Source organism: Falco biarmicus, chromosome 1 (genome assembly GCF_023638135.1).
Source record: "Falco biarmicus isolate bFalBia1 chromosome 1, bFalBia1.pri, whole genome shotgun sequence".
NCBI classification, from domain to species: Eukaryota; Metazoa; Chordata; class Aves; order Falconiformes; family Falconidae; genus Falco; species Falco biarmicus.
The window spans coordinates 75,765,510-75,778,814 of NC_079288.1; the positions used below are offsets into that span (position 1 = coordinate 75,765,510).

Here is a 13,305-nt window from a genome sequence, read left to right on the forward strand (position 1 = left end):
TGTTCATGCATTTGCCTGTTACTGTCATTGAGCACAGTATTGATTGGAGAAACCACACCCTGGGAATTTTTCTCAAGGAATTAGTAGGACTAGGTCATCTCCAGCACTCCGTTGCTGGATAGTAGCTCTTTGGGCAGCACTGTATGATGGATTCATTGTATGTGAATTCAGGCCTTGCAGTCATGCCCAGGCATAGGTTATTTGAATTAGAATGTTGATTTTCCATCAGTTTCAGTGTACCGTAGCGTTCATAATACAAAGCAGATGACTTCCTAGCGGGGAAAAAAAACCCCAACAGAATAAAGGGTTTGCTGACATTATTAACAGTAATTACTGAGCTATAGAGGAATTCAGTTAGCAATGACAGAGCTCTCACATTGGTCTCTGGGTCACCAGCACTGCAGTTGAGCCTTATTCAATATAAACATTTCCTGAGCGGAAGACAGACCTGTTGTAAGGACAAGTGATTCTGTGGGATAAATTTCTAGAAGAGACAAGGGTTTCTTCTAGCAGGAAAATGTGTGATTCCTCAAGATGATATACTTTGCAGGAGTTAAGTAGCTCTTTTAACTTAATACATGTGGCTTTTTGGAAGTGGTTTAAACTAAACTGGAAAAAAAGTCTGTTGTATTTCCAAAGAGACCATGCAGGGAGACAGCTAGTCCACCAAAGCTAGGCTGGCAGATTTTCCTGTATAAAGCCTGAAAAACATCACACAACCCATTATATTACCTTCAAATGCAAAGTGCATGTCTCAGCCCTTTCTTAGTATAAACACAGCAGCATTTACATTTGAGCAGTAAGCTGACACATCCTACAAAAAGGAGAAATTGGTTTCCACCTTAAGAAGAGAGATTGGACGTTTGTGACAGGTAATCATGTCATTTAGGAGATCCCATAGATGTTATAGTGCTGAATATGACAGGAGATCCATAAATCAGCATTCATATTGACAGGCCTTTCAGTTTATCAGGCATTTTCCAGCAGCAGATATGTCTTCCATCTGCCTCTTGATAATGTACTATACTAAGAGTTACGCAGTCACCTGCTTTACAGACTTGGGAATTCTAACACCAGAAGGGTTTTTCACCAGGCTATTTATGTCAGCTTTTCAAGGTGGCTCAAAAAGGAATATTTCTCATTTACTTGAACTGCATATTATTTTTGTAGATTATCTTTCCTAGCATTTATACATATCTGGAACATGATGTCCTTTGAGGAAACAGAATCTTTTTTACAATTGAAAATAAAAAATCAGTTTCATATTTAACTTTGCCTTATACACTTGAGGATGTGAGCGAGGCAAATGGGAATAAATGACTAATGAAAATAAATTTTGAGCATTTTACCACATAGCCCCTACCTCATGATTTCTGTAGATGAGCTCTCCTCTCCTGCCTGGGTGGCGGTTACAGGGAGCAGACGTCTGCACCAGGCTAGGTACTTGCTTGGCATTCTGTGTGCATTGCACCCCATCTACAGGCTGTTAGGGGGAAATTGCTTTCTTTCGATTTCCTGAATAATCTGGACTAAAAATGTCAAACTGAGAGTTGCAGGAAAAAGAGTGATTTTACTTGGGTCTAATTTGCTGCTGTATCTGAGATCTAACTCAAAATACTTTATGGACTTCATTACCTATGAAAGGCATATTCCTCATCTTTATTGCCGGAGAGTAATACCTAACATTAACAGTGCTGCAGGTCTTGTTGCCAGGAAGCAAAACAAGAAATTTACAGAGTAAAAAGGGGTGAGATTTCCATCCATTCCCTCATCATTGCTTGACACCCAGAAAGCTGAATTGGCATCTGTTTACTAGTTTTGACACTGTGTGCGTTTTACTTCTTTCTCTTTGCTTTATACTCTTTTTTTCATAGCCGTTGGAATGACTCTTCAGGAAGCCAGACATTCATTTGTTGGAGCTTTACTCTCCTCCACATTTACCATGCTTTTGTCACTGGTTTTACTGGTTAAATGCAGGAATCAGAGCCTGAGCTCTGTTCCAGCCACTGAGTCTGTGTCCGAGCAAAGTAAGGCCATTTCCAAGATCAGGAAAGCTTAGAGAGACACCTGGCAACTTGTCCCAGCATTGGAAGATTGGTACAGCACAAAGCCTGACCTTTCCATCTGTCTTGATGAAATAATTGTTTTGCGTTTTTTCAGCCATACGCCAGCAGCCTCAAATTAAGATTCCCAGAGGATCTTTGCTGGTGCATTTGTGCCTGTATCCATGAGTTCTAGTATTTCGGAGATGGAAAATACCTAGCCCTCACATCCCATCCCAGTGAGCTGCTGAAGCGTTTCTTCCAATAAAACATAAAATATTCTGTGTATTCCCAGCTGATCTTTCTGATCCTTCACTTCTTGATCATCTTCCCATTAGGAAGAGACTTTTGAGAGAAAACACTGGTTTAGTATTTTGTCCAGATCTCAGTCTTCCTTATTCTTAAATGTGTAATAGTTCCCCTCCTTTCCTCTTTGTTCTCTTCCTACTTATATGGCTGATATACTTGTGCTGTTCAGTTTAATAATTGTGTGCCAGGGGATTTACTGCTGTATTCTGATCTTTCCATTGGTCTCAGGGAGGTGAAGAGACCTTATATAAATTCTGCATACAGTTTACCTTAAATGCACTCTAAATGGAAAAGGCGACTCATTCTTTTCCTTTAGAAGAAACTGTTCATCATTACAGAACTAGGCTATTTCTCCCTAAACAGAAGTAAACTGTTAGTAAAGACTGCAATCTCTGTCTTTGTTATCATCCTGAGTACCTTTTTGCATAGGATATACTGATAGCAGCAGAAGTGTTAAATTTTGGGTTCTTGGCTGCAATATTATATCATTTACCATTCCAATTGTAATTCAGAAGATGTCTCCTGTCCTCTCTGTCTTGGTGGTCTATACCCTCATGCTGTTTGACAGCAAGTGCACAGACAGGCCCTTCAAGAGCGACTTCTCAGTGAATAACCAGGTCTCCAAAATCTGATGGGAGGCCACATCGGAGCCACAGCCTGTCTCTCACTGAAAAGAGAAATCCTTCTAGAAGGTAAAATGTTATTTTTAGCCCTTCTTTTGACTGCTGAAAGAGACATTAAAATACACAATGCGATGAGTCTACGAGGCATTATGCAGAGAGGTGTGAAACACTAGAAAGCCATATCCACAGAGCTGCTAAAGGGAAATACTCGTGCAGTTATTACTGCAAGCAAGTTTTTGCCATCTGTCATGATGATACCTGGAGGCCTGATAGACCTTAATTTGACACTAGCAGCATGCAGTCAGAGAAGGCACTGTGCTTGGCTGTGCTCTGTGATTCTAAGGATCAAATCAGTTGAGGTCTGGCTACACAGTTATGTCTTGCGGCTCTTTCCAAGAGCAGCCTGGTGGGCTCCCCAGCACCCTACAGACTTTCAGGCTGTGCTGCTCATGCTCACCTGTACTCTTTCCATCTGTCACCTGTTGTTGACTGCCCATCTGTCTTTCTCAGGTGTACTGCTCAGGAGCATGTGTTTTGGTAAGGTTTTCTGCATGGAGGGGGGTCAATTAGATGTGTGGCTGTGTATGCAAAAGAGAAAGCGCTATCCAGAAAAGAAATACATTTTTATTTTAAAGCCAAAGATTATGTGGTTTCTGGTGTTCTGCACTTCCAGGGGGAGTTCATTCTGTGCTCACAGATAAAGCCTCTCTCCTGCACAAGTCACTGCTTCCCAAGGAAAAAACTATGAAATCCTGTAGGAAGGCCCATTACCACCCCTAATTCCTGACACTAACAATTGTGCAATTGCATATCTAATTCTTTGCTAGGCATACTGATCTAGTGAAACCTTGCTGTCTGCAATAATAGAAAATTTAGTCCCTCATGTTCTGAATGAAGCCAGAACATGAAGTGAAGCTGTCAGAGAGCCTGAGTATTGTATTTAATTCAGGGCTCTGCATGTGTCTGCAGGCAACCTGCATTTATCCAGCTGCCAGTGTAGCCTAAAATATACTTTTAATCTCACAGTAATGGAGTTTGGGCCTTACAACCATTTCATCTTATGACTTACTATTCCAAAACTATTACTAAGTTCTGGCAATATGCTAAACAAAATCTTGAAGTCTGTATCTCCAAAAAGTTTACAGTCTAATGGCAAATCCATCAAAACATTCAAAGATTAAATTATTTGATCTAAATATCACCCTGAAGGAGCTGTGAACTTGCATAAACCTGATCGTGCAGCCTCCATTTGTAACCATCAACACTGTACTATACACAAAAGTGTGATGGAAGATGGTATCTTTATTCTTTTCAGTGAAAATAACAATTACATTTTCTACTAGTGAAAAAAAAACCAAACAAAAAGCAACTTGCTTATAAGAGTCAATGCAATATTTTGTGCCTTTTATGGCACAAAATTTATTTGTGCTCTTTGTATCTTGTTCCTCTGTTGCTGAAACTGGAAAATCTGTAGGAGACAGCTCAGGGTTGATCCAAACCAGTGCAAAGCCACTCTTTCTTTTCAGTGAGCTTTGTTTAAGACTTTGATCACTGAGAAAAAAAATACTCCTAAGTAGAATAATTTTAATTCAGCATGAGTTTGTTTCTGGGAGGAGGGGGTTGATTTTTTTTTTTTAGCAAAATTAACATCTAATAAACCACTGTTTACTAATGGGGTGACTAGAATGACTGAAAGCAGTGTATCTTATGATTGTAATTTTTTCCCCCTGCTTTTAGCTATGGATAAAGGAATATGCTCTGTCTGCTGTGATGCAAAAGCACCTGTCTGAGAAACAAGAGAAGATAATTCAAGGTGTCGTAAGCAGACTAGGGTGCCTCAGTGATGAGTAAGTATAGTTTTGTCAGTAAGCAGTGGGGTAAAAACGCACTGCTGCATGCACAGATAAAAACTTGTCTACATTACATTGTGGAAAGCAGTGTTGAGGGATTATGAGCATCTTCAGACAAAGAGGCAATTACTCTAGTTTTTGTCTGAGTATCTAAAAAAACCCAAGGATATAATGAATTCTGGTAAGTAGAAAGAGTCTTCTGTGATTTGTCAAGTAGTGTTCTTTCTGTGTATATACTCCTATGTTTGTGAGTGATTTCTAATCTTGAACCAGCCTCTCTTTGCACTCTTTATGTCACATTGGAGTTGGATATTCTTCAAGATGAAATGTTCAGTCCAGCACCACTGAGCTCTGCCCTTGCTTTCTGCTGTTACAGTACCACTGACCATCACTTTGCATGATAACGATTCCTCTCTTGCGTTGTGTTGATTTTCACCAAGGAAACTTTTAGTTTTATCTCACAGCTTAACATTTCTTTGATAGAGTTGGTTCTCAAAAACCCACAATTCTGTGTTACCTGGCTTGTTTTGTTTACAATAACAAATGGCTTCATTTACCATGGTCTTCACATGACCAAAGATCAGAGCATTTGAAAACTGGTCTATATGGAATATTAGCATTACTGCCATTGCACTCCTGTATGTTGGATCTACTTTTCACTTCAAACTTTCATTTTCATGTTCTGCGACTGCAATATTTCCCAACATTAGGTATCTAGAGAGCTTACAATGCCTTGTATATACACAGGCACAATGTCATCAAAAATGTGCACACAGATTTCACTCACCTGGTCCAGAATCAACCTCTAAATTTGCTCTCCTGATTAAAATTCACCACAAACTTGCTTCAGCCATGTCTGCCCTGGCAGCTAACACTAGCCTCTTCGGAGTGTGCCTCCTTGTTAATCCAAGGATATGCTGTCCTGCATTTTCTTGAAATAACTTCCCTGTGGTGCTGATTACATTCTATTTTCATCTTATTTCAAGTCTCCTATTAAAAAAACCAACCCTTTTGTTATGTAATTATAGATTTTCTGTTTTCTTCCTATTTTTAACTTCAGTGCAACAGAACTATAAGTTTATCGCAGCAGTACCCATTCTTCACACCTGAACAGCTTTCCAAGGCATGCTTTGTATGAGAAGACATTATACAGAATGAATAGTAACTTGTCATCGTCAACTGATGAACACAAGTGTGCCAAATCAGCAAGCAGGTTATCTGATTGATTTTTAATGGTCCCTTTTACAGGTCTGTTAACTATATATTGCAAAAACATCGGCTTCTGCTGTGTTCAGTACTCAGAAGGTTAACCCTCCGAAGAGTTGGAATGGCAGCCCTGGCCTGCATGAGACTGTCCAGAAAGAAGAGCTTGCTTCAGGAACTGAGAGAACAACATGCCCTGCAGAAGGGATCCTACCCCTGCCAAGATGAGGACCAGTGGCAGTTACAAAAGGCAGTGGTAAGTACAGTGTCCAGGTAGTTTTTCTCCAGAGGTCTCATATGCTGTGATGTCTGGCATTAGAAGTTGCCGTAGAAAATGACAAAAAATAAAAATGTTCAAGTTCCAAATAGAAAGGAAAATACTCTCTGTCAAAAATGTACCCACTGCTGGCATAGGAGGTGCCCGAGAGTTCCTGTTTTAGTTTGGGCAGACATTTTAAATTCCCTAATACCTCGTTTATCTACTGGATAGCTGTGATACGTGTTATCGTATCTTATTTAGCTGTTTATTTTATGTGAAAATACCAATGAAAGAAGGCATGCCAGCATACATAGAGGACTTCTACACAAGTTACTGCTTTTGGAGTAAAATAAACACCTACTAATTCTGCTAGGGATTGTAATACGCACTTGAATAATTCTTACTTGAGCATCCAAAGAAATTCTTCCCTCCACCAGACCTAGCAAGTCCTTCTATACTGCCATCATTTTTCATTCTTCTTCCTCTGTCCATGAAATGCTCAGTATCCATTTCCCTGACCACCTTCTAAATAATCTGGCTTCTGGAGGTCAAGGAGATGGGAGAAGGTTTAATGGATTTTTAGACTTGATGTTCCCACAGTTGCTTTCAGATCTGTTTGTGACTGTAATTTTTAGGGTTAATCCATCAAGTGTTGGTTATTTACCTATCTGCATTGGACATTTACCTAGAACACCACGGAATTTCAGATTTCAGCCTCAGAGGACACTCCTGGAGGGTGTCAGTTATAGTCTCTGCCCAACCCACTGCTGCTGCACATATGGGTTGAACCTATCTGAGACTTTGCAGCTCTGTGCTCCATGCTGTCACTGTGTAATTAGCTGAGAGATATTTTGCATCCCTCTAATTCTGATTTGCATAATAAACCCCCTAATTCTCCACTTGGAAGAGGAATAAGGAAATTCTGTCAGCTGCCATTTTCATGTTTGATACTTCTGTTAAAGTAGTTCCTCTTAAGTATGAAAATCTCAAAATCTCATTAACTTTCAGAAGAAATAAAATATAAAATAATACAAGTGCATACGACTGCATTCCTCTTATGTGCTTCCCACTACTCCCTCTCACTTAGCTCCCACAGGGATGTTAATTGATGCAATCACTGCATTCCCTAACAAAAATGAAACGTCCCCAGGTATTACTGTTTCTTTGGCCTCTCTCCATTACAGCCTCTTTCCAGCACCAGCTCAAACCCATCTCACAAGGAAGTACCTAACAGTACACATGTAAGATCCTTGCTGCCAAAGGAGTAGAGCCTAACTGAGGAATTGTGAAAAGTCAGAGACAAAACAATGTTACTAACAACCTCCAAAACTAGAACCTATTATAAGGAGTTAAGGAAAAAGTTAATGTACAGATACTCAGCCAGAGTTTTAGCATGCCGTGTTGTTTGAACTAAACTTACTTTTAGCTTGGGCTAATTATAGATTGGTAGACAGTGTCATGTCTGTCTTGATTTCATATAAAATGTGAAACACTAAAGAATCCTAGCTTGGACATGATAACATGACATTAGGTCTCTTAAAAGAAAAAGAGAAATGATTTAATGAAGTTCTGGCTGTCTAAAAAAAATAGTCAAAAACATATGTATAAGCTATAAAAGAAGACATGTCAGAATAACCCATCGTTAATAGAGAGATCGTTATTTTTGACAGATGAATATGCACAGAGCAGGTTCTTTTTCTACTTGCATTACTTATTTCCAAGAGGGCATCAAATAGGTACTGTCAAATCCCCCAGAGTAATTTAATGTTATTTAGCCTTAAATGAGAATATTAGTGTAAGAAGGACATCAGCAACTCAATAGATGGCAATCTATGGAAGACTAATACACATGACGCAGACAGAACAGGTTGTGCTGGTGAGTGTATACTATTGTGTGCTAAAGAGAGCGTAGAGGGAGAGTGCGTTTAAAAAGAAGCATAGAAAATGATGGCAAGGATGGTCCAAAGACCTCAAGAGACTAGAACTCTTCAGCCTAAAACAGAGGTATCTTCTGGATTATCATAGGTTTTAAAGCTGGCATAAAATATGTGAGTAGGGAACAATTTTTCACTTGTTTCTAATAAAAGAAGAGACCTCTGAGCAAAGCTATTAGATGGCAGGTTAAAAATTAAAAAATGTGTGGATAAGCTGTAGAACTTATCACCACAGCATGCTGTATATGCCAAGAGTGCAAATGGTTTCCAAGTGCTATTAAACACGTTCATGACCTTTCCCAATATTTTTATATATATAAAAAAGAATATTCTGAGTATTAAAGCAGTAACATTCTGAATGGGTATAGGACTTTCTTTTAAAGTGAAGTTGTTTTTCAGCCTTTTTAAATGGCAGTACTATATTTTTGTCTGATTACCAGGAGTCCCACATTCTGGAAGAGGAGGAGAAGCTCGAGGAAGAAACACAGCAAATCCATTTAGAATTTCACCAGCAGCTAGTCACAGAAATCCAAGAAGCTCTTCAGTTTCTTCAGCAGCATATGGAGCAGGTGATTGGGCAGACACTGCTGCAGCATGCGCGAAGGGAAGCTGGAAAAAAGAGTTCAAATGATGGACAGGACTTTAAGGTATGAAAACGTTCACTAGCGGTTTTCCAAACAGAATGAGCGTTGCTTTGCTGAAATGGAAAGCAATTTCATTTATGCATTACCCTACACCTAGAATTGTCAGCAAGAGACCATTACAATGTGGGCTAAAACTGAAGGTACCTTGCAAAGTATTTACAAAGTAACAGTTACGTAGAAGTATAGTATTTTCTAGTGACTTGCTGCAGCAGCCAAAAGAGGTTTTATTAAGCCAAACCCTGGAACATAAAAAAAATTGAGAGAGTTCTTGGTGGCAGAATAACAAAAATGAGGCAGAAATTGAGGTGGCTATCTATTGATGAAGGTTTTATGGTTAATTAGTAGTATTTTTATATTAACAGTTTAATATTAGTTCATAGATAAATAATTAAATAAAAATAAAACTTGCTTCTTAGGTTAATAAATTGTTCCAAACTATTTGGATTTTCTGTATAATGGAAAGTTGTAGTAGAGCTGCACATATATTGATTTACTTCGCTGGTAGTCAGGTTGACAGGAAAAATGGACTATAGTGATTGAACAGGTAGGGGAATGGCCCCTTCCCAGATGGAGGTGAGGCACATCAGAAAGGTTTTACTGTAATTCTTCATGTTGAAATGTTCCATGGATAAACAGAAATACCTGTTTTCCAGCATCTCAGCCTGCCACATTTTTAAAGCACAAAATTCACAGTTTTCTGGGCACTTACAAAATTAGATTGGATCTACAGTTTTAGACAGATCAAAACTAAGTTTTGGACTTAGAAAATGAATTGTGACTTGTGCTGTGTAATGCAGGAGAGACTGGTAGAAGCTGCTGTAGAAAGTGTGTATGGGACCAGCGATAATATCAATAGACTGGTGCAAAACTACTATCAACAGTTAGGAAAAATCACAGAAGGCTATGAAGGGAAAAAGCTTCAACAACTGAAATCCTTACGAGGTATGTATGGTATTGACAACTATAAGATAATTCTGGGGTTTTTTTAACAGATAAATTAATGTTCTTATCACTGTGAAGATTGCTTTTTAAGATAACAGAAATCTGTTCTTTAAAGTAAGCAGCAAAGCAAAATGAATGTGTAGGTCCATTTCCATCTCTGAAGGAAAAGTGTTAGAACTCTTACTGTTAATTACTTGAATTACGGTCGTAGATGCAGGACCCTGTTACTCTGTAAATTTGGGGCAGACACACACAGAATGATGACCCAGTGTTGGAGTTTATAGTTTAACCATGAACTCTGGTTTACCAGGCTAAGATCAGAGATACCACCATAGTCATAACCACCAGCAGTTGATTTTCTGGTGCTGAAAACAGCAGCACAAGACAGAAGAATTCAGAAAGCAAAGAACTATGCAAGTTTTAGGTTGTACAGCCAACGTCTACCATGGACACTGTTCAGTAATTCATATTAATATATGCAAATAAAACGAATCAATGAATCAGATATTCATGGCATAGAGAGAGGGTATATGGCAGGTACCTGCAAGCTGAATCTTTCCCTTAGAAGGGAGGAGATCTGGGTTTGCCATCCCTGCTCCTGTGTTAGAAAACTTAAAACGTCATTGGCAGTACGCTTCCTCTGAGGTGACTGCTGTCAGCTTTGTGGGGTAGATTTTTGTATTCCTTGCTTTTTTTTGGCTCAGTGAAATGTTGTTGTCTCTGAAATTGAGGAAGTGCGTTAGAGGAGACACCAAAAAGCCAAGCCTGCCCATCCTGGAACACTCTGTGAGCTACTGCATTATTTCTTAACCTGTCAACCATGACCCTCTCACAGGTTGTGAAACTGCTGAAGAGGTTTATGAACGGCTGGATTTCACATAAATACAGGCAGTTTCTCCTGGAATTATTTTTAATTGATTAGTTCTTTCAGGAGAGGAGAACAAAAGCAAGCTATGATTATTGATTTCTTTTGTAAACACATTCACATCCCCTGGATGAAGACTGTTGGCATTAAATGAAGTTAGCAAGCTCACAAAATGGCAATAGCTAAGTATTTGAGGCACACGGAATAGATTTTTTTTCCCCCTAGAGTTAGCAATTTTAAATAGAAGAGATTCTTTAACCACGGAAGAGTTTTTGAAGAGGAACAGGCATATCCACTCAAGGCTGAGATCCAGAGATGAGTTGGTAGGAAGGATTTGTGAGCCCCAGTAGAAGCTAGATATGCTCACTGGTTATAAGACAGAACCAGCCTGTTCTGCACTGCCCTGTTGCAAACGTTGAAGACTTCAATATTGCAAGCTGAAGTACTAGGGTAGGGCAAAATCTTTGCAGGGATTTTTGACAATCTGTATTTTAGACATTGGCAGCTAGCAAGGCAGTTACGTAAGTTCTCACAAAGTCCCTCTAAAGACCTCTTTAGACCTGATTCAGCCAACCACAATGTCTAAAATCCCTTTGATTTGAGTTCCTTTAAGCAGGTGTTAAAACTGAAGCCTCTTCCAGAGCACTCCTCTGATCTGAGCTGAGATGTATGTCATTACACACTTGAATGTTCTGTTTCATCGGTGTTCTCATATTGCATTCAACTGGTCTCCCCATTAGTTTGTGAGACCTAGAATACCACTCACTAGAACCACAGACAGCCTTCTGGTGGTTACTCATTTAGATTATTTTTTCTGATCGTTTGTGTGGATATATTACTGTTTCAGTGTATTTGTGTTCCATGTACTACAAGAAAGACAATTACATGTCTAAGCAGAGCACACTTTCCTTTCAACTGAAGAAAAAGAAAATCCTGCTGCAATGTAAGCCTACACACATGAGGGAGGATGAGAGTATTTATGTTGGTAATAAAAACAGGAGTGTTTAAATTTGGTGGCCAAAGAGAAACCCAGCTGAAAATCACAGATTAAATAAACTGCTACAGTGAAGAAATCCTGCAGACCTACATGTGCATGCTTCAGCTCAGCTGAGATTTTCAGTATCGACAGATAACTACTTCAGCTTTGTTGGTGCTTTTTACATTGGGCGTGAGCACTGCCATCTAAGGGACTTTGATGCTTTAGTACATGTAAATCCTTTAAACTAAGTCCAAATTTGTGATGCAGAATCCCACTCCTTTCTCATTTCAGCTGCTGTATTGGCCCCAGAAGCACTTAAATTTCTCTCTGTGATTCTTAACAGCCTGGAGCTCTGCTCTGGGGCACAGCCAGGACACACTAAGCCTTGCCAGCCAGCCAACTACTTTTCATCCAAGCTCAGCAGGAGGCAGAACATTCACGTTTCTTCCATTTCAGAAGGGGCTGATCTCTTAGGTGATCTCCAAGCATGATTACTACACTGAGAGTGTGATCCTCCTCACCACACCACATACTCTCATAACTTCTCTCTCACTAAAACACAAGATGGAAGAAACAGTGTTGGCAAGAAAGCCACTACATGATAGCCCTGGGGTTAGAATGGCCACATAGGAAATTTCTTATGCACTTCATTCAGTGATACCTAAATGGGAGTAAGGACCATAATTCTGGGTTTCTCTGTCCCAGTGATTGTGCTTAATGTCAGGCTAGAGGATTTTGCTTCTTTGGGCATCCCTTGGCTTAGTAAATCTGAATTTATGGTGTGTCTGGCACAGCCACAGGAAAAAAAGGTGGATAATAGCTCCCCTTGCCCAGACATCACAGCCCAGCCCAGCCCAGCCCAGCCTAGAATACATTCAGTAACTGCTCCCTGATGGTGCCATTGGTAGGAGAGGTGCCTGTCAGCCTCTCTGAGCATTCAGAAGTGGTCTGATGCTCCCCAAATGAATGTTACGTACCCTATTCTGTTATACACCCAAAGCACCAAGTTACTTGCAGAGCATGAGCATACACAAGAGTACCCAGAATGCTTCGCTGTCAAATGAGGGGACATCCAGTGAAGGTAGGCATTCCCAGAACTACATGGCTTCCAAGCGGAGGTTTTCTTTATATTGCGTTTTTTGTTGAGATACTACAGTTCTTGCTTAAGATATCAAGGTCTTTTCATAAAATTTCTGCTTTGAATTTCATGCTAATCAGTTAGACTAGTGGGAGAAGTAGGTAAGAACAGAACTTCAGTGACATTACCATCTCAGCTAAATGATGCACAAACTGTTGTCTGTGCAACAGATCATAGTGGCAGAGCAAGTGTGTAAGAAGTACTTGATATCCCTAAGGAGCAGTAACTTTGGAAAGACTACCTAGAACAGGGATTAATGTGTGCTGATGCAAAACATAAATTGTAAGATTGCTACAACTCAGAGTTTGTAATTTTGAGCAGAAGATTTTACAAAAACATTATTTCAGCAGAAAGAGGGGAAAGGAACAGAGTTAAGAAGAAACAAGAGAATGAACTGGCATTGGAAGAAAAACAGACCAAAGGCCTGCTGAACGTATCATCCACAGTCCATCAAAGGTAAGAGCAGGCAACAGCACTGCCGACTGTATTTAAATGTCGTGAGTGTTTGCAGATCTTT

The 13,305-nt window shown here is 39.6% G+C and overlaps 1 protein-coding gene across 9 annotated transcripts in view; it reads left to right on the forward strand.

Moving 5' to 3' along the window:
• The window catches only part of EVC (EvC ciliary complex subunit 1), an 80,903-nt gene that overhangs the window by 35,579 nt on the left and 32,019 nt on the right, over positions 1–13,305 (forward strand). For 8 of the 9 annotated variants that reach the window (XM_056337797.1, XM_056337743.1, XM_056337760.1 and 5 more), the window contains 5 exons: positions 4,712–4,821; positions 6,073–6,283; positions 8,661–8,867; positions 9,662–9,806; positions 13,136–13,244. In XM_056337797.1, the coding sequence (XP_056193772.1) occupies positions 4,712–4,821; positions 6,073–6,283; positions 8,661–8,867; positions 9,662–9,806; positions 13,136–13,244 (782 nt within the window). The remainder of the gene's footprint in view (positions 1–4,711; positions 4,822–6,072; positions 6,284–8,660; positions 8,868–9,661; positions 9,807–13,135; positions 13,245–13,305) is intronic. The other variant, XM_056337751.1, reaches the window with a different exon arrangement.